The sequence below is a fragment of the Carlito syrichta genome, unplaced genomic scaffold (assembly GCF_000164805.1).
Source record: "Carlito syrichta isolate Samal-C Ts95f unplaced genomic scaffold, Tarsius_syrichta-2.0.1 Scaffold249948, whole genome shotgun sequence".
NCBI lineage: Eukaryota > Metazoa > Chordata > Mammalia > Primates > Tarsiidae > Carlito > Carlito syrichta.
Window position 1 is genome coordinate 54,064 of NW_007194044.1, and position 22,971 is coordinate 77,034.

At 37.3% G+C, this 22,971-nt stretch overlaps 1 protein-coding gene across 1 annotated transcript in view; it reads right to left on the bottom strand.

Moving 5' to 3' along the window:
* Positions 1-2,173: 2,173 nt before the first annotated feature.
* LOC103253743 (protein unc-13 homolog C-like) overlaps positions 2,174-22,971 on the bottom strand; it is a 41,025-nt gene continuing 20,227 nt past the window's right edge. Inside the window, exon 2 of the mRNA XM_008051984.2 lies at positions 2,174-5,432. Within this exon, the coding sequence (XP_008050175.1) occupies positions 2,174-5,179 (3,006 nt within the window). The 5' untranslated portion in view covers positions 5,180-5,432. The remainder of the gene's footprint in view (positions 5,433-22,971) is intronic.

A 22,971-nucleotide genomic window follows, 5' to 3' on the forward strand; every position in this document is an offset into this window, starting at 1 on the left:
CACGACGATTGGCACCTCACTGAAATGTTCCGAGCAGGGAAGGGGCCTGGAAAATGTCCTTTTTTGGCTCTTACTTCTGAGGCATATGGGTGGCACAGGAAGGGGAAAAACTGTCTGACTGCTGCCAAAGGCAGCAGAGATAGTCTTTAAAATCTAGGCTACTGCAGCCTCCTGGGTAGTCAATCTGGTACCTTTCAGCAACCAGAGACCATCTTAAAAATGTATATGATTTTCTCTAGGACAGATGCTAGCCAGTAGATTCCAGTCAAAGTTGGCTCACAGGATAATAACATGCCAAACTCCAAGATGGTGGAGGGATCTGAGGCCTCTGTGGCTAGGTTTTATATGTCAGGTATATGACACAAGACAGTTTTATCTCTGTTAAAATTCTTAAAATGGTGGCATATGGATAACCAAGTGCATTTGTGTTTTTCAAGTTTAACTAGGTTTATTAGATGTTTGAAGGGTCATTACCAGTAACAATTCATTTTGCAGAGGTTTGCTACTTTAAACTTTTAAAAATGTATATCAATTTGTTCTGAAATGTATGATCTGGCCCTATTTATGGTATTGCCTAACATTTCAAACAGATACTTTACCAGTTGGCATTAAAATATTTATCTATTACATCACAACACACACACACACACACACACACACACACACACACACACACACACACACTACTTAGTCTTCTTTTGACTTGAGTAGATGTCTCTAAATCAACAGCAAATAAAATCACTCTGATATGGGATATTATTCCAGTAAGAATTATATTTACATAGTATTTGAATATTTCACACTTTTAAACCAGTTTTATTGTTGAGAACTGCCCCCTCCGAAAAAATATAACAAAATATCACAGCCAATGCACATAACAGCCCTTTGACTTATATTATTCTTTAAATAAATTACATAGGCTGTGTTGTTTTATAAAACACAGATTTTTTAGAGCAGCTAGTTGTTATTTTAATTGTCTTCAATTGTCTTTCTCATTATTCAATAATTTACTCACATCAATCAGAAAATGGCTAGTTTTGATGGAGTGTCAGATCACAGTCTTGGTCAAGACGTCAAATATACCAAAGATGCTATAATCAGCTACTGGTTGCAGATATTATTATATAATATTACTTGATAATAACAAGTAACACTTGATCATATATACTTTTATGAAATATTATGTGGAGCAATAGTTCAGTTAAAGATGATATTCCACAATCATGGAAAATATTAACAATATGCAATTCACTAAAACTGAGATTACAACAAACTACTCCAAAAATGTAAAATGATTTACATGCAAATAAAATAAATAGAACGACATCGGGGTAAGTGCAGAGAAAGTTTGGTTGAGAAATAAAAAGTTTAAAAACTCATTACACACAGTTACTTCTCAAAAGTATGTGATTTAAAATTGTTCCCCTAGGAAAATTAGTAAAATTATTAGTTAAGATAGTCTTCTCATTTCCATAATGGGGAAAAGATTTTCACTTCGCTCTTAAGGAAATAACTTCTGAACTCTATCACTTGACTTCTTCGCAAAGAGTGGCTTGTGACTACTTTGCATGGCCTTAGGTCTTGGCTCTATAACTCTCCCTCAGCTACATCAATAGGTTGTAAAGGAGTCCTTGGACCTCTATAGGACTAGCTAGGGTTGGCTTTGCAGACCCAACTCTTTCTATGGGCAGGGCCCAAATGATATATTTACAGGAAAAAGAGTAAATAAATCTCAGGGTCCATCTGCCCAAATTCTCTAAGATTAACTACGCCTTTCTCCCCATCTCTGTAAATGTAATGGAACCAAGAAGCAACCCATGGATGCTGGTTTGAAGGACCAACCTTTTTTTCACTTATCTTTTCTTTGACAACTGATACCACAAAGTTGGTTAACAATAAATGGGGTTTGTGCGTAAACCTAGCAGATAAATCTGATCCACAGTGTGTAGGGTTAATCTTGGGTTAGTTTTAATATAAAATATTAAAACTTAAAATATGTTTTCATTTTAAGTCATCAAGCCCAACTTTTTGAGAGAACTGAGTAAAATAAAATCCTTCTCAGAGTAAACATGAAAATGCATTGCAAGTAAATGTTTTCTCCCAAGTAAACATAGATCATGCTCTAAAGAACAACAATCTAATGTTAAAACACAGTTAGCTCACAATGTAGCATTTAAACATGAGTACCTCCAGCCAAGATCTTCTCTTCCAACTCTGCCATTTGCTTTTTATAGGCCCTTAGAGCTGCTTCTTTGAAAGAGGGACGGATTCTCTTTGGCTTTATGATTTCCACTGGCTGTTCAGGAATGTTTTGGTTTTCATCTTCTCTTATTTCCATTTCAACTGATGTTTCACTTAAGGGTTCCAATCCCCCTTCACTAACTACATCATCTGCCTGCCCTTCATAACCCTCATCTTGTGGGGTTTCATAAGGTGTTTCATATGAAGGGTGATCATATTCCTGCATTTGTTCATCTGGTTCGGTAATACTAGTCCTATTTTCTAGCTTAGCAAGGACTTGCTCCATTACTTCAACATAATCTGTTTCGTTGTCAGCCACTGGTTCACTATACTCCTCCTCATCCTCTGCTTTGTAGTAATAGGGCTCTGTGTAGACATCAGAGTCAAGTGTGGTACTTGATTCATTTGCAGTTGATTGAGATAATGTCCGAAATCTCCCCATTAAGGAAGAGCCACTATCCTCATACCCACTCAGACTCTGTGTGCTTTTGTTCCATACTACTTCCAAGGCTGACTTAGCCCTCTGCAGTGTGGATCCAAATTTTGGAAAGCTGAAAGTCTTATCAGATAGGTCAATACTTAATCGACTATGCCATGATTTGGGTGGGGCATCCTCTGAATCATCACTTTGCAATTCACTTTGACTTCGATACATCATGGACAACTGGTTTTGATTTTGGTACAGCTCATTAGAATTAGCCTCCTGATAAGAATCATATTGGCCAACCCACTGGCCTTGTGGTTCATTATCCAACCCAGGGCATGGAGATGAATTGTCATCTTGGGTTAAATCGTAGCTCTCTGAGTCATCTTGAAGGTCACTGAGGCACTTTCCCAAGTATTCCAAGTCTTTATTGTAGATGCCCAGTTGTTGGTCAGAAAGACTGTTTGTGTCATAGTCAAAAGCTGCCTGTGTAGATGAATCCAAGCCTAAATCTTCTCCTTGTTCTACTTGATTCCATTCTTTCCATGGAGAAAGATCCTCATGTAGAGAAAGCTGAGAATCACTGTAATGACTTCGATCTCCAGATGCACATACCAAGCCGTTACTCATTCCACTATCCACAGTTTCTGTGTTTTCAATTTCACTTTGTCCTTGGACACCCTGAACATTCTCATTCAAATGCTGGTTCTGGGAACTGTCATACAAGGTAGTTGTGCCCTCCTGTTTCCTCTGCCACAGTTCCCGGTCTGAAGATGACAGGAGAGAACTTCCATTTGTTCTAGTGAAAAACTGATTTTCTGAAAAATCCTCTGAGTAAGACTGACACAACTTGGAAAAATCTGATTCAGAACGACTCAGTTTAGCAGTGAAAAAATCACTCTGTGAATGCCAGAGAGGTGTTGCATCTGCATAATGGGTTGTGGTTTGTTTTTCCAAGATATCTGATTCTGGCAATTGCGAGGAAATTTTATCATAATCTGATTTATGAGAAATTCTGACACTATTAGCAGTTTTAGTCTTGGATCTAGAGCTGTGTGATTTTGAGCTTGGCTTGGAAGTACTTCCCTTTGTTGGAAGTTCTGACTTCGAAAATACAGCATAACTGTTTCTATTCAGATCAGATTCCAGTTCTTCATCACTGTCATCAGGTGACTGCCAATTGTTCTTCTTGATTTTAGGTTCTGAAGTAGACAACTTTATATCCATGCTCTCATATGTCTGGGAGGATGGTATCCCTTTCTCTTTTCTTTCTCTGATGTCATGAGTTAGAATATCTGTTGAGATTCCAATACCTGTTCCTTTGAGTTTATATGATTTTTTTAGGACGGAATCTCTTTGTTGAGGGGTTTCAAAGTACACAAGTATGGGTCGAGGCTTCGCATTTGGGCAGTCCCTTTGGTGTCCTATTCTCTGAGCAAATTCAATTTTAATAGCAATGGGTGCATCTGAAAATCCCATTTTATCTATTAGAATTTGGTACACCACACTTTCAACATATTCAAATCTTTCTTCAGGCACATTTAAAAATCTCAGGCTTGCCTTGCTACCCATATGTCCTAAGTGTTTAATATAATCATGGATGTCTCTGGTTTCCCTCCGAGACTGGACAAAACCTGTCCGTAACTGTTCAATTTCACTTTGTACAACCTCCACGCTGCTGGAGATCTCATCAATGGAGTGCTTGAGAGCATTGACATGCCCTCGTAGTTCAGAAAGCTCTGTTTCAATCTGACTTATTCCCTGAAGTTCCTTAAAGATCATTTCCATGACATCATGTGTTTGGCTAATGCAGCCAGAGGAACTGAATCCTGGCTCCAGGGTATTTGTCTTTGGGTTTCGGGCAGTTCTGTCCAAAGACTTGCTTCTTATTCCCCAGGTTTTCTTCATTGTACTTAACTCTGAATCTGAGGAGACACATTCTTGACTCTTTTTCCATTTTCTCAGTTTTCGTAAAGCTCCTAGTTTTAAGCTATGTAGAGTGCGCTCCCCGTCAGAGCTGCCCTCAGAGGGTGCGAGGCTGCTCGAACTCTTCCTATTGCGTCTAACTGGCATCGTGTGTGTGGATTGTACCTGGTTTTCTGTACTACTCCTCAGTTCATTTAATGATTCTGAGTAAGAACTCTCAATTGAAGATAGCTCTTGAAACAGATCCTCATTATCACTGTTGGTTACATTAATATTCTTTTGTAGGCCATTGGCAATAGCTACTCGGTAACTGAAAGTTGGTGAGAGGGAAAACTCTTTATTAGCCTCGTCCTCTTCAGTGGATAAGTTGCGAGTGGATGAACACTTTGCAATTTTCTTTACAGTGCTTTTCAAAGTATTAGAAAATTTGGGGGTCTTGGTCTCGTCAGTAGTAGGAAAGTCTTGATCCTTTTTCTGCTGACGATTCTCTTTTTTTTTGTTTATATTTCCCAATTTCTTTGTAAACATTCCTTTGCAAAGCTTATGTATGTAAGGTAAAATCAAGCTCTTGAAAAACTTAGCCACCATGGAGAGCAATTAGTGCAAGCTTTTTTGCCCCAAAGAAGTAAACAGGGGATCAGGATGAAAATCGGAAAATCCAAGCTAAGCATTACTGTTCAGATGTTCTGTGGATCACTGAAAATAGAAGGTGGGGCATGGTTCTGTCACTATGTCACTGTCCTGAGAAAACCAGAAGGAAAGCTCCATTTATGAAAGGCATTCTCTCCTGGGGGAAGGGTTTCGTGAATCTCTCTCATTTCCATGTAACTCCATGCAGCATCTAAAAAGAAAGGAATGTTAAAACAAACATCAGAATTCAATTCTAGATTTATCCCATTTCCAACACTTTCCAAAAGTATTCATGCTATACAATGTATAACTAATTGCAGAGAGAACAGAGAAATAAGTGAATTGCAATACAAATTTACCTTTAAAACATCTAGGTAAAGCAAATTAATATCAATAACCATGTTTATAATTTTTTAATTAAACCACTTATGGATGGACACAATTGAAATAGTAATAAAAGGTATAATGATTATTTAGAAAACACTGAGCAAAATGACAGGCAATTTAAACAGCCATATTAACTTCATATTATCACTTTATTTCCTAAAATCATGCTTACTTTCACACACAAAAGGATTTAAGTTTAAGTATATTTCCCCACCTCATTTAAATTTACCAAACTAAATTATCCATGTATATAAGACCGTTTCTTATTCAAATAATCTTTTATTTTTCTAGGTATTCAATGACTAGAGATTTCTTAAATAATAATTTTAGTAATCTAAGTAAATAAATAATTCATACTATGAAGTCAATATTAAGAGAAAATAGATATTATATAGCCATCAAATTTGTCAGTGGAATATCATGAGTTGAAAAGAAAAGCAAGGTTGTATCTGATTAAGCATTGTAACAACAATACAAAATACAATGGTAAAATATACCCTAAGCTGCAGTTGGTACATGCAAATTTAGAAAGTCTGTGGCTTGAGGTAGCAGAACCATTCTAACTAATCAGTGCAAGCTGTGGGATTAGGATCATGACTGGAGACAGGATACCAAATCACAAAAATAAACTGTGCCATAAGTAAAATGAACATAATCAAAAAGTGTTAAGTAGACTTCATCTTATAGCTTGGTGTTTTGTAATGCAAGTTACCTCACAAATAAGTACCCTTTATGATGACTAACTTCTTGACTTATGTGAAAAAAAAAAATTACATTTAATTTTGCTGGTTACTAGCACAGTACCTTATATATGGTAGAGACTCAACATTTTGTTGAATTGAAATTATTATTTTATCACTGAAATGTAACCCAGAATAAGAGTAACAGCCAAAAAGCCTTTGCTAGTATCCCAGATAATTTATTTAATTCATTAAAGAATATATCATAAACTACATATTGTATTAGGAGCCTGCTGACTCTTTTATCAGCTTCTTCTCCTTGGAAATCTGTCAGTTTCACTTCAGTCAGGCTCTGTAGGGACTTTGGGAATATGTATTCTGGCCAGAAGCCAAGTTTCACAAGAGACAGTGGAGTGTAAATGAGAAAGGGAAGAAAAAAGACAAAGGAGAGAAAGAGACTAACTCTAATGAAGTCCATGTCTTTCTGGGTTTCATACACTGTCGGAGTATAATTCTCTGAAAAAATTTGGCATACAGTCACAGATACAAACCATTAAAAATGTCAATAAGTTGACTTCTGAGCTAAAGTAAAAAAAAAAATTTATTATCACCTATGTGACCTCCCCTTGTAAAGAAAAGATTTGAGAAAGTTAAGTAGCATTAGGGTAGATTAATTAATTTAAAACCAACTTTAGTGGAATAAAGTTCTACCAATCACTCAATCCAAAATTGTGGATCTTTCAAACTTAGAAACAAATACCTACTTTTTGTCTAAAAAAAGTAACAATTCAGTTAATGTTGCTGATGTTTTCCTATCTAGATTTTCTGACCAACATTACTAGTTCAAAATTATTGTTCTAGGCAATAATTGTTGGAAAAAAATTTGAGCAATAAAGGTCAGTTTGAATTGAAGTCAGGTCCCACCAAACACAAATCCAGGGGCCTGTGTCCACAGTTGCATATATAAGCACTCTTGCTCTGTGTTTCAACCACAGATAATGACCCATTATTTACTAAGGGCTCTATACTCTTTCACACTTCAGTAACTTTCTTGTTCTTTCTAACTATAATATCATTCATACACATTCCTCCCCATCTGTAAAATTGTGCTTAAATTCCCAAGTCATTTGTCCTATAACAACTTTAACAACCACTCATATTGAGCTCTTCTTTCTCTCAGCCACTCTTTATTGAAGAATTGGCACACATTTCAGCCACTTACTAAATATCTCCATGTGGTTGCCCCAAATTAAACTCCATTCAGAAAGTAGTAATTTTCCTGTTTTAATAATCTCCATTAATGTCATCATAATTATCCACTTACCCAAGATATATACCCAGGAGTCATTCTAGATGCCATATGATCCATCCCATATCTACACCTGAGGTGACTGTCATCTCAATGCATACTAGTCATGCCTTGATTCTGAACTCTGTAATTGTCATCTGGATTAAAAATTGTATCCTAAATGGTCTTCCTAATGCTAATTTGACCCTTCTTTCAAGACATGAATTTCTAAACTTACTACATTTAAAGATATACAAATATTACTTGGAACACAATTTTAGTAGTTTTGTTTCCTATCATTCCCACAAGTACATCTGTCCCAACCAGGTTGAAATATTAGCAGTTCCCTAATATCCATATTTTTACCTCACCAGTGTACCCTTTTCAATGCTGTTTCTCCTCTAATTCCTTTCCCCTTTTTTTCTACCTACATTTCTTGCTAATGAATATGTGTAGGCTATCTATACGTCTTAGAATAGCATCAGCTTCTTTGATTTCCTCAGAGTACAGAATTTCTTTCTCTGTGCTCGCACAATGATTTGAATGTACTATTGTTATAGTGACTCTCAAAATGCAATAATTATTTATGTAAAATATCTTACCCATATGTCTGCCTCTCCAATTAAATTGTGAATTCTTGAAGAGCAGGAACCATGTTCTATTTACCTTTATTTTTATTTATTTATTTTATTTTGTTTTTTAGTTGAAATCTCACTCTGTCACCCAGGCTGGAGGGCAGTGGCACACTCACAGTCACCACAGCCTCGAGCTTCTGGGCTCCGGCGATCCTTCTGCCTCAGCCTTCCAAGTAGCTGGAACTACAGGCGCGCACTACCGCGCCTGGCTAGTTTTTTCGATTTATTGTAGAGATGAGGTCTCGTCAAGTTGCCCAGGTGGGTCTCGAACCTGCGGGCTCTGGCAATCCTCTCACCTCAGCCTCCCAAAGTGCTGGGATTACAGGCTGAGCCACCAAGCCTGGCCTATTTACTTTCAAATATCCATATTGCTTGATACATAGACTCAAAATGTTTGTTGGACAAATAATAAACCCATGAACTAACAAATAAACATTAAACGTTCTAAGAAGCCTGGGCTGCCTGCACTGGGCCTTAAACAATCCAAAGAAGGAGATGCAGTGTGAGCAGAAGATAAGCATCAGAGAAATTCATGTCATGTACAAATATGGAGAAGCAGGCATGTCTGTTTTTGGCACCTAGTGGAGAAACAGACTGATACCTCTTTTACTGAGCAAGGCAGAAAGTAAAGACCCAGTCACCAATACATCCTGCACCTAGTAAGGATCTCTTTGTACACACAGAGACCAGAAAGCAATGACAGTTGCAGGATTCCTGGCACCCTACCCCCTGCCCAGCTCCAGATTTGGACAAAGTTAAAATCTCTGGTCAGTAAAGAAGAGTGGGGAGTGATTCTAAAATGTTTGAAGTCAGTTCACCTCCTCCAAGCCATGTGCAAACTTTTGGTCCCATGCGAGAGGAATTTTGGTCAGGGCACAGTGGGGACAACTGAAGCCCAAGTGAAATGGGAAACAAAACCTGCCCACTAGATGCTGCTGTGGCAGCCAATTGTCCAACAGAAAAAAAAGATGCCTGTGGAGTGTATCTGACTGGCACAACTGCTGCCAGAAACTAGTGGAGAAACAGACTGGCAAACAATGGCAGGTGCAGGAGCACAGGAGCCTTATCTCTAACCATCACCAGGATAGTACAGGAAATGAAGTCCCACTCCAGTGAAGAAATGAGCTAAATGATCCTCAAATCAGCTCACCCCACTCCCAGCCCTCAGTCACACACAACAGGGGCTGAAAACTGGTTCAACTCATTTAACACTAGGAGAGAGAACTTGCAATTATGGCAACTTGCATAGGGTGAAGAAAGCAGCAAAAGTGAATGCTTCTCCCTCTCTTACTGAGTGATGGAACTATAGAGAAAGAAAGAGACCTGTCACAAAGAGGGAAAAAAATGGAAAAACACAAGCAACCCTCAGAGTTTTAAAGAGACAGTACCTGACAAAAAAGTTCATCAGAGCACAAACAATGAAAACCACACAGAATGACACCTCTTATGAGATTGGATGGCAAAAACGAACAGGAATCAAGAGACACAAGAAGCAATACTCAATGAAATCATACAGGAATTAAAAGTCTATTTTTAAAAAGCCTATTCTAAAATAATGAAAATAAAGAACTCATAAACAAAAAAACTAACAAGCATAAGAAGCAGAATCAACCAAGCAGAGGAAAGAATCTCAGAACTTGAAGACCAAAATATAGAATTAACCGAATCTGTTAAAATCATAGGAAAAAAACTTAAAAGGAAGGAGCAAAGCCTTCAAGAAATGTGGGACTATGTCAAGAAGTCAAATCTACACCTGATTGGTTTCTCTGAAGCAAAAAGAAAAATGAGGAACACCTTGGGACAAGCATTCCATAAGATCTTCCAAGAAAACTTTCCTCAACTCACCAGAGATATGAGCATTCAGACACAAGAGATTAAGTGAACATCTGCAAGGTATCATAAGAAAAGACCAACCACTAGACACATAGCAATCTGCCTCCAGAAAGTAAGCATGAAAGAAAAATTCCTAAAGGCATTGAGAGAGAAAGGTCAGACTACCTACCGAGGAAGATCTATCAGAATCACTCTAGACTTATCTACAAAAACACTGCAAGCCAGAAGGGACTGGAGTTCAGTCTTTAATGTTTTTAAAGATAAGCAATGTCAGCCAAAATTTCCTACCTTATCAAGCTAAGCCTCACTAGTTATGGAGAATTAAAACCATTCCCAGACATCTAATCTCTAAGAGAATATGTCATCTTCAGACTAACCCTTCAGGAGATGCTTAAGAAGATCTCAACACAAGAAAAGAATAAAAAAGAATGGTCATGCCCATCACAAAAAAAACACAGAAAAACAGAGTTAACAGAACATACTGAGCATTCACAAAAATGAAAACAGGCACACATATATAAATACAAAAGTTAAAAGGAAAAACATAGCAACATCTTAAGAGTTCCATGGCAGGGATAATCTCTCACATTTCAATAATTAACCTGAACATGAATGAACTAAATGCACCACTAAAAAGACATAGAATGACAAAAAAAGAATGATCCAAAAATATGCTGCCTCCGGGAAACTCATCTCTCTGCAAAAGACATCCACAAACGCAAAGTTGGAGCTGAGAAATAATCTTTCAGGTGAATAGAAAACAGAAGAAGGCAAGAGTAGCTATTCTGCTATCAGACAAAGCAGTCTTCAAGCCATCAGAAGCTAAAAAGAACAAAAAAGGACACTAAATGATAAAATGCTCAATCCACCAGCAAGAAATAGTCATCCTAAGCATATATGTACCCAACACAGAAGTACCAGTCTTTATAACAAATATCAAGTAAACTAAGAGAGGACATTGATTCTCACATGATCATAGCTGGAGACCTAAATACCCCACTAACAACTTTATGTAGATCATCTAGGCAAAAATTAAATAAGGAGAAGAACTAGAACCTCAACTCAATGCTTGGCCAAATGGACTTAATAGACATCTACAGAATACTTCACCCAACAACTACAGAGTATGTATTCTACTAATCAGCACATGGAACATACTCCAAGATTGATTACATTCTCAAATATAAATCAAGCATGAACAAATGTCAAAAGATCAAAATAATACCACGCATGTTCTCAGATCACAGTGGAATAAAAATAAATATTGTCGCCAACAAGATCCTCCCCAAAACACAAAGACATGCTGCTGAGAAACCTCTGGGTCAACACAGGAATCAAGACAGAAATAAAAAGATTCCTGGAAACAAATGAAAACAAAGATGCATCTTTTCAGATCGTCAGGGATGCCATGAAATCAGTGTTAAGAGGAAAATTCATAGCATTGAACACACATCAAAAAGAAAGAAAGAAAGAAAAAGAAAGAAAGAAAGAGAGATCACAAGTAAACAGCCTAGCATCACACCTATGGAAGTTCGAAAGACAATATCACCTAAATCCTAACTTTATCAGAAGAATCCAGATTACCAAGATAAAATCACAGCTGCAGGACATAGAAGACAAAAATATCATAGAAAAAAAATAAAAAAGACAAAAAGCGGATTCTTTGAAAGTATAAATAAAATTGATGGACCTCTGGCCAGACTGACTGAAAAAAAGAGAGCGTCCAAATAAACACAATTAGAAACATAAAAGATGAAGTTACAACTGACCCCAAAGAAATTTTTAAAATTATCAGAGATTTTTATGCACACCTGTATACAATAAACATGAAACATAAAGGAAGTGGAGGACTTTCTGACATCACACCCTCCTAAGGTTGAGACAAGAAGAAATTGAAACTCTAGACAGACCAATAACAATACAATATTAATAAATCAACTCAGTCATAAGAAATCTCTCCATGAGAAAAAAGCCCTAGACCAGATGACTTCCCAGATGAATTCTATAAGACATACAAAGATGTCTTATAAAAAGTATTCCAGGCAATCAACAAAGATATAATTCTCCCCAACTCATTTTATGAAACTAGCATCACACTGATACCCAAACCTGGCAAAGACCCAACAAGGAAAGAGAATTACAGGCCAATCTCCTTGATGAACATAGATGCAAAAATTCTCAACAAGATCCTAGCAAACTGGATAAGCAACATATCTCAAGGATCACCTACCATAATCAGGTGGGTTTCATTCTTGGGATGCAGGGCTGGTTCAACATTTGCACGATCATAAATGTAATTCAATATATTAACAGAAAATAAAAAGGAGAACCCCATGATTACGACATTAGATGCAGAAAAAGCATTTGACAAAATCTAGCACAGAAGGAACATTCCTCAAAACAGTAATAACCATTTATGATAAACCCACGCCAACATTCTGCTCAATGGGCAAAAGTTGGAAGCATTCTCCCTGAGAACAGGAACAAGATAAGGATGCCCACTCACACCTCTCCTGTTCAACATAATGCTGAAAATCCTAGTCAGAGCAATCAGGCAAGAGAAATAAATCAGTGATACCCAAATAGAAAAAAGAGGAAGTTAAGCTATTCCTCTTTGTGGACTATATGATTCTATACCTTGAAAACCCAAGGAAGTCTGTCAAAAGCCTCCTTACAATGATAAACAACTTTGGTAAAGTTTTGAGGTACAAAGTTAACATGCAAAAGACAGTGGTATTTCTAGGCAGAGAACCAAATAAAAAGTGCAATCGCATTCACAATAGTCACACACACGCACAAAACAAATACCTTGGCGTCTACCAAACCAGAGAAGTAAAAGACCTTTACAATGAGAACTACAAAGCACTGCTCAAAGAAACCAAAGATATTATGAACAAATGAAAAAGCACTCTTTACTCATGAGTTGGAAGGATTTGTATTGTCAAGATATCCATCTAAGGCAATCGACAGATTCAATGCAATACCCACCAAATTATCAGCATCATTTTCCTCAGGACTGGCAACAACAATACATGAATACATATGGAGACAGAAAAAAGCACAAATAACCAAAACAATCCTCAGCAAAAGAAACAAAGCAGGAGGTATCATACTTCCAGACTTTAAGCTTTCTTATAAGCCTACAGTAACTAAAACAGCCTGGTATTGGAACAAGAATATACACAATGGAATAGGACAGAGATTCCAGAATCAAAAACACTGTATCTCAACCAACTCAACTTCAACAAACCCACCAATAACAATCACTGGGGAAAGGAGACCATATTTAGCAAATGGTACTGGGAAAACTGGCTGACCACATGCAGAAGAATGAAACGGGACTCCTACCTATCACCATATACAAAAATCAACTCTAAATGGATCAAAGACCTAAACAAAAAAATCTCAAACTATAAGAATCCTAGAAGGAAACATAGGCAACACCCTTATGCATGTCAGAGTAGGCAACAAATTCTTGACTAAATCTCATAAGTAGATGCCATAAAAGCTAAAATAGACAAGTGGGACCTCATCAAACTTGAAAGCCTTTGCACAGCAAAAGAAACCATTAAGAGAGTAAAGATACAATCACAGAATGGGAGAAAATATTTGCAAATTATACATCTGATAAAGTCCTAATACCCAGGATCTACAAGGAACTCAGACAAGCTGAAAGGGAAAAAAGCAAACAACCCCATTAAAAAGTGGGGAAAGAACATGAACAGACACTTCTCAAAAGAAGACATACAGGCATCCAACAGATATGTGAAAAAAATAAAAGCTCAGCCTCACTAATCATCAGAGAAATGCAAATCAAAACTACAATGAGATACCATCTAACTCCAGTAAGGATGACTACCATTAATAAGTCAAAAAAAAAAAACCACCCAATGTTGGTGTGGGTGCAGAAAAACGGAAACACTTCTACACTGCTGGTGAAAGTGCAAAGCTAATTCAACCTCCATGGAAAGTAGTGTGATGATTCCTAAAAGAACTAAAAATTGACCTTCCATATGATCCACAATTCCTCTTCTGAGAACACACCCAGAGGAACATAAATCATTCTACAAAAAGACACCTGCACAAGCATGTTTATTGTCACACTATTCACAATAGCCAAAATATGGAACTAACACTACTACCCCTCAAAAGTGGACTGGATAAGAAAATATGGACTGGATAAAGATACATGATGAAGTTTTGTGCAGTCATAAAGAAGAACAAAATCATAAACTTCACAGAAAATTGGAGGAATTGAAGCCTATCATACTAAGTAATCTATCACAGAAACAAAAACTGAATACCGCATGTTCTTACTCATAATTGGACCCTGAACAATAATCACATGAACACAAGGAAGACACTGGCTTTCACTGGCCACTGCTAGGGGAGGGAGGGAGGGAGAGAGAAAGGTGGTGAGCACATGACAACACAAAGGCTACCAGGTCCACCACCAGGGGAAGGAAGGCCAGTTGGAAGCGTAAACATCACCTGCATGCAGGCTACCTATGTAGTTAATCCTTACTTGTACCCTACATAAAATAAAATGAAAAAATAAAATAAAGATAGAGAAGCATCTACCTTGGCCAGACAGGAATGCCTATAATAGGAAGTAGAGGATGGGCAAAATGGAAACAGAATGTACACAGTTTTGAAATTTAGGTTAAGACGTTCCATTTGATGAAGAGGCACTAATGATTATTGCCTTTCAGAACAGCCCCTTGATCCCAATTACTTGCACTTAAATCCCAAATCTGAGATACACTAGCTGTGTGATGTGAAGAAAGTTACTTAATTTTTCTACTGCCTTAACTTGCACATTTATTACATTGAGACAGAAATAGTATTTCCTCATAGGATAGTTGTATGGTTTTAAAAAGTTAACACATGTAAAGGTCTTGAAACAGTGTCTGGAACATAGCAAAGCCTAATCGATATTAGTTACCATTAGTACTGAGCAAGGAAGTGAGAAGATGCGAGAAGCAATTACAGGATATTAATCAGGTGGTATATGATGTGAAAATTATGGTAGATAGAAGGGGGAGACAACCTAAAAATTCTAAGATGCCGAGAGAGAAAGAAACAGTTGGAAGTGAAAGAGATACCTTACATCTCTATATTTTGACAACAATTGTCTAATGTTAAAATCTCACCTTCCCAGTTACTGTGTTCCTACTGCGTGTGTGTGTGCGCGCGCATGAGAGAGAGAGAGAGATATGCATGATACAATCCTATCATAAAACCATAACTGCCTTAGGGAAAGAGTTAGTGAGTTCAAAACACCAGCTGTGGAACTTCCTTAAGACAAGTTACTGGCATAGAGAAGGAAGCTAACATCTAAGGAGCACCTGCTATGTTTCAGAAATGTAAATTATCTCAATAATCCTTACAGAAACTCTCTGATAATAATAATGTCTATTACTGAATGAAAAGACAAGAGGTTCAAGGAGATAAAGAGATATAGTCAAAAATACACAGCTAAATAAAGCAAAAAGATAATTGGATCCTTAGTCCTGGAGTCTATGAAGTGATCATTTACACGTAAAGTGATTATTACCAGTGGTAGCTGACATATGCCCTTACAAACCCACCTCATAGAAACCTACATATCTACTCTCCTTTCTGGAGTTTAATCTGTAGCAAGAAAATAGCTCATATAAGGACAAAATCAGTATGGATGAGGGATAACTGGAGGGTGGGGTGATAACCGGGAAATAATCAACTGATTCTCAACAACTGAAAAGCACATAGTAACCTCCAGTCATCTTACACATTATTTTCTGTAATAAACCTTGGGTATAAAATAAGGTTTTGAGAAGAAGGTCTTTGAGAGAGATTAAAACACTAGACTGAGTTGTTATGGGAAGACTTAGTAATAACATCCAATTACTACTTACTATGTGCCAAGTACTGTGTATGCATTTTTCTAAAATATACCTCATTTTATTCCCATAATAAGTATATAAAATAAGTTCTATTATCTTCAAGATAAAACAGCTGAGATTTAGGGGTTTTTTGAAACTTGGTTAGGTCATGCAATTAACAAGTAACACAGTCTTGTCTCCAAGCCCCAGATTAGGACTGCAAGTATGTAAACTCTGCAACTAATATGAGTGTTGAATGGAGAATAAAATATTTTTTGCAGCCGGGCTCGGTGGCTCAACCTCTGTAATCCCGTGCCTTGGGAGGCTGAGGTGAGTGGATTGCCTGAGCCCATGGGTTCGAGACCTGCCTGGGCAGCTTGGTGAGACCTCATCTCTACAATAAATAAAAAAATTAGCCGGGTGTAGTGGCGCGTGCCTGCAGTTCCGGCTACTTGGAAGGCTGAGGCGGAAGGATCGCCAGAGCCCAGCAGGTCAAGGCTGCGGTGGCCTGGAGCGGCCACTGCACTCCAGTCTGGGCAACAGAGTGAGACGCCAACTCAAAAAAAAAAAATAAATAAATAAATAAATATATATATATATATATATATATTGCAGGTATGTTAACAAATCCATTTTGTAAGCGAACGATTTAATATGACTTTAAAGATAGATACCCTCGTGAGCTAAAGAAGCTAATGAATCTTTAGACAGTCAGAAATTTATTGTTAAATCATTACCAGAATTAAGTTAAAGTATATTCAGATCAATAAATAATGTTATGTTCCTTATTAAATGCAGTAATATAGGTGATGTGGGCTTGTGGAGGTTAACTTTCAAGACAGACACAGAAGACAAAGATACAAGGAATTCCTCTCTCCAGGTCCTGCCCTCTGGCTCTTGTCTCACTGGCCCTGACTCTGATCTCCTGTATCCCTGCCTTTGACCTAGAAACCTCATGTTTATCACTTAACTTTCTGACTCTCTGCTTATTGTTTTCTGCTTAATCACAGACTGATAGAGTAGCCTCACTCTTAAGTGTTCCTTCATTCACACTGAGTTTGTGTTAAGCATCCTGGATGTTTGTTAGGATTATAATTAGTTCCCCATAAGAATGTAGCAAACCCTTTGCTTCTTACTACAACAGCATGTTATCAGTAAATACCCTATACTATATATTATTATTGCTGGCTTAAAAATTTCTTCCAAAGATAAATAAAAGAGGAATACATAAACATAGTTCACAAAACATCTGTTCAACAGTAAATTCTCGTGATTTGGAAAGTAGTTGACTCAAAGAAACTTCCCATCAGGTGGGAAGCAGAGTTGCTGCAAAAGAGAAGGTACAAACCTAACAAAGTGCAGAAAAGGTACGTCTGAACAAGAAGGCCCAAGTGGGAAGCAGCATTGGTCAGCACGTTGACCAGGTAACTTTATAAGCAAGTCCTTTCAAGCACAGAAGAAAAGTAGGTTAGCTGGAGACAAAAGAACAAGGACAGACACCAACAGCTGGTGAAGAGCCACAAGGACTGATGTGAGGTAGAAATCCTAGACAGAGATAGAACAAGTAGGGACAAGGCAGGCCATGAACAGATAAGCTGGTATTCAATGTGAACTTTAAAGAAGCATCTTCTAGAATGTCTTTATCAGGTCAATGAAGATTTATGCCTGTTTTATTCATCTTTTCCATATGAAGCAGTAAAAAGATGTATATATAATGTGACTGATGGTCACAGGATGACTGTGACAATGAAAATTACTGAAACACTGTAGCACACGAAATGATGTTTCGGGGTGCTATTAGTTTTTTTGCCTTATTTTAAGAGCAAAAAATAAAACAATATAACCAAAACATTTTAACAAAAGTGATCAAATCAAAAAGTAGTTAATAAGTTTATCCTAAGTTAATAGATTTTTCTAAAAAAAAAAAAAAGAAAGGCTTATTTCCCCAAGAATGATGGCTAAATGACTCACAAGTCCTCTTTGTTCTATCAAACCAACTATTTTGTAAATTTCTTCATCCAACTACAACCCACACACATTATTTACTCACTCTCATTGTTGATACTTTGGTTTAAGAGTAAATAGTGGCATCCAGTACTAATACTTCCATAGCACTTTAGATTCTACAAGGTACATTTGTGTGCATAATCTCATATGGTCTTAGTGGTAAGCTTGTAAAGATATTATCTCCAGTTCATGGTGAGGAATGTTGCATCTGAGATGCTAAAGCAGTTACCCAAGTCTCATAATTTTAAAGTTCCTTCACTATAATAATTTACATTCTTTTTGGACACAGAACAGCACTGGCCCCCAAAAGTATTATTCCCTACCATGCCAAACCATGCCATAAATTGATTTCCAACTAATTTTCCTTAATTATAATTTATCTCTTCTCATTCTGCCTCTACAAAGTATGTATACCCTCTGCTCTAGGTCACTTCATGGTTCTATGGATGCAATAAGCTTATTCTTTCATTGTTTTTTTATTCTTATTTTTCACTCTGCCTAGAATACCCTCCCCTTAATCTGTTCCAAATTATTTAAGTGCAAATCAAGACTCACCTTTTCTACAAAAGTTTATTTAACTGCTCAGTTATCTTTGCTTTTTATTATAGTCCTTACAATCTGAACCATAATATTTAGTCCTCAGTTATTCTTCTAAACTCTTTACAAATAGCTCTTGTACATTTTTCCATTTGTTAATGTTCATTATATTCCAGATATTATCTTGAGTGCTTTGTATAAATTGTTTGATAGTAATATCTGCAGTAGATACTGTTGTTACTAATATCCGCAGTAGATACTTTACAAATGAAGAAACTGAAAGCCTGAGTATCTAGCCCAAAGCCAAAGCTGGAAAGTGATACAGCTAGAATTGCAACCCAATCTGACTCCTCTCCCATAAACACCATGCTATATGCCCAGAAGGACCAGCCTTAGGGAACAGCTGGTCAACTATACGTATTGAACTCTTCTGCAGTCAAGAAGAATCTATACTAGTTTTTGCTACTACAGCTCTATTTCCTTTATTTAAATTTTTGTCTTTGTTGAAATGCTGTTCTCACCAATGGGCTTCTACGTTTTAAGGTTTATCAGACACATTGTACTTTGGTATAAATGGTATAACTTTGGTATAAGAATATCCCCCAAGACTAGGAGGGAGAATAAAGAGAGAATATTAAAAAATCTGATAATGGGAAGAGTCCACTTCCCAAAGGGGAATGCTAAGAGGATGGTCCAGAAATGAGAGGCTGAGGAGCCTAGCATAAGCTTTGCCCATTTACTATCTGAGCATGGCCTGGTCCTGTTCCTAGCTAAACTGTATACTCCTTGACGATAGGAACTATGACTTTTTCAATCTTTGCAATGTCTGGCCAATCACAAGCACAGAGGGCAGAGCACAGGTACCCTGTTTCACAGATACTGTCATTTCAAAGCTGAGTTTTTTTGCTATGAGTTTTTTGTTTCTGTCCTCAGAAACAATCCCTCCCCCAATTTTTCCAACAAAATCAGATCCAGAAAATCTGTGAATGATTGAAAAAGCAGAACCCCTTTGGCTTAATTAATAGAGCAAGGATACAGTCCCACTTTGCTGCTTCTACATGAATGGTAACCCACATAACCCCTCCACAGAGTCCTAGGAGTTGGAGAGCACAGTCTGAACAGCACTGATCCTCAAATCAGGCACGGCATGAAAGAGAAACCCAGGCAGGTCAAAACACTTGCCTGAGTTCATATAGCAGAGCTGGAACAAAAATGCAGGTCTCCTGCCCCATTGTCACTGTTTTCCTCTGTGCTATGCTACCTTTCCTCTAAAGCAATCACATCCAAGGGTTTGACATCTTCCTACTGCGCCCAACATTCTTTGATGAGGCAATCTACCTCTATCCTTAAATAATTTGACTTTTACCTTCATTCTCTATAGGCAATGTCTACAATGTTCTGAAATGGGTAAATCTTTTGGGGTTAAAAGAGATATCTGAAAGTAAATCCTGTGAGGAATTGTGACGTTTGTTAAATTATTACCAGAGAGCTAAGTTGTATAAAGGAAGGCCATTAGCCGGGCTCAGTGACTCAGCCTGTAACCCCGTGCTTTGGGAGGCTGAGGTGAGTGGATTGCCTGAGCCCGCGGGTTTGAGACCCACCTGGGCAACTTGGCGAGATCTCATCTCTACAATAAATCAAAAACTAGCCGGGCATGGTAGCGTGCGCCTGTAGTTCCAGCTACTTGGAGGGCTGAGGCAGAAGGATCGCCACAGCCAGCAGGTCGAGGCTGCAGTGGCCGGGAGTGGCCTCTGCACTCCAGTCTGGACGCCAGAGTGAGACTCCAACTCAAAAAAAAAAAGGAAGGCCATTGAGGAACACCACTATTCTGGGGCAAAAGTTGTTGTTAGCTGAAACATTCCCCATCTCTTCAGTCTAACCAAGATGGACATATCGCCACCTGAGTGTCCTGTGACAAGGCAGGGGGTCCATATTCCTCTTAAAACAAATTACCCCTTCCTCTGTGCTTCTTAAGGTCTATTCTGTCTTCTGTTTTTTTTTTTTAAAGGATTAACCTATCATCTTAAAATAACTCCACAAGGTAAAACATCACACTCACTTTAAAAACAAGAAAAAAATACCCTAGACTCAGAGATCCTAAGTGACACACTCAAGAGTTACTCAAGTGATAGAGTTAGAATCTGAACAATTTCCGTGTGGTTACCAAACCATACTACACCATATGTTAAGGTGGAATGACATCAATTAAATCAAGGAGCATTTCCATTCTTGATGAGTAAGAGCCATATGTCATTTGGTGTCCAGTTGAGCCCTAACATAAACCATTCATCACTTGGGACTTGTGGGGGAGGCATAGAGGGGAGACTTAAGTCAGACGGCCTGCTTTGAATCATGGCTCTGCCACGTACCAGCTGTGCACATTCAGCAAATTTCTTAACCTCTCTGTTCCTCAGTCTCCTCATATGACAAATTAGATAAAAATGGTACTAGCTTCCTCATGTTTCTATAAAGATTAAATAAGAAATAATTGGCTAGGCACAGGGGCTTATGCCTATAATCCCAGCATTTTGGGAGGCTGAGGGAGGTGGATCACTTAAGACCAGGAGTTCGAGATTGGCCTAGGTAACATTGTGAGATCCCATCACTACAAAAAAAAAAATTTTTTTTAAATTAGCTGTACGTTATGGTGTGTGTCTATAATCCCAGCTACTCAGGAGGCTGTGGTGCGAGGATTGCCTGAGCCTAGGATTTCGAGGCTGTAATGAGCTATGATGGCACCACTACATTCCAGCTTGGGCAAAAACTGAGAGCCTTTCTCAAAAAAAAAGGAAAGAAAACAAAATAAGAGAAATAATTAGAGCCATACTCAAACCATCAGAAGCATCAAAAATGTTATTGTTCTTATTGCTAAATAATAAGATTTCCATCTGAGCAGAACTTCCTCTACCTCTAATGTTTTCTTGGTTCCACAGCAGCACGATCCCTCTTCTGTGTTCATTTAGACTGATGCAAGTTTCCAATATCTTTTTCAAGGTACAATAAATATCATACTAATACTGAAAGTTTATGAGAAAGACAAAAATCTATAGTGTTACATGTAGTTAAAAGTGTTACTTCTGGCCATGCTTTCTTTAAGCTCTGGCCCCCTCTCCAATCTTGGAGAGGTGGATTTCTCTCTCTCTTTCTCTCTAATCTACTTTCTAAATAAACTGTCTTTCCTAATCTAAAAAACAAAAAACGTGTTACTTCTGTGAAAATATTAATATACTCTAAAGGAGTCGATAACAAATTCATGACGATAATTTTGTTTGTGTTTTTTTCTTTCTAAGACACATATTTTCAAATTTTAACATTTCTGCAACTGAGATTGGAACTGCAGAAACTTCATTTTCCTCCCATAAAAACTAGGAATGATATGACGTATTTCTTGGAGGGGTTTGTGAGATATGTGAGATAATGAAAGTGAAGATATCTATCACATTTCTTTCTGGTTTGGTTTTATTATTATTCATTTTTTTCCTTATCTTTCCCTCTCTTATCGTTATAAAATGTTATATAAGTCAAAACTCAAGAAGACAACCAGAGTGTCTTGAATTTCTTATTTGGTAAACTTAACTTTAGATCCAGGTCAAGCAACACCTCCCTGCAGATGTCTCCCTGATGGCACAGACAGGAGTTAATGCACTCCTCTGTCTGTGTCACAGACTCATTTGACTGTCATAGATGCCTCCTCTGAAGTATACACATACCTTTACTACACCATATTACATGCATTATAGCATATTACATAAGGTAATATCATCCCTTATTTTTGCATTTGCTTTCCGAAAGCAATGTACCAGAGTGCCTGATATTTAATAGCTGTTCACTTACTTTTCACTGGAAAAATAAGTAATGAATAAATGTATCCAAGCCTGTCATGAACTATCACTAACCTGCTCAGCCATAAACAAAATTTGACCTAAATGGTTAGTAACTAGGGCTGAAGAGGAAAGGAGTTATCCTGTTCTTAATACCAATCTATTCCTCCTACATGTAAAAATTATCAAACATTATGAAAGAGTAAGGTTCAAATTATAAGATGATATTATATTTCTATGAGTTGCCTATAGAATAAAATATTTCAGGCAGAAATATTTTAGCAAAATATGATACTGGTAATTTGTGTTTCTCTCATTATTTTTATCAGTTTCTTAAGGCTTTATTATTTTTTACTAAATTTTACAATTTTGCTAAAATTACACTAAATATATCTGTAACAAGAAAGTATGAATATTGTTAGCAAATTGGCACATTGATTAGATGTCCACATTTCTAATATATAAGCCTAAAGAGCTCTGCACCTAGGTGTCTCAATAAAAATCTGTTCACAAAGTATTCTTTATAGATGATTAGGTGCTGCTAAGCCATTTTGCTCAGTTTTATTACTTTTGGTCTGCCCATAAATTCACTTTAATGCCAAGAGTACATCCTTAAAAGCAACTCACTGGTTTAGTAATTAGTGATAATTTCAGACTGATTTCTAACTGTGGTTTTCTTTTTTTTTTTTTTTTTTTTT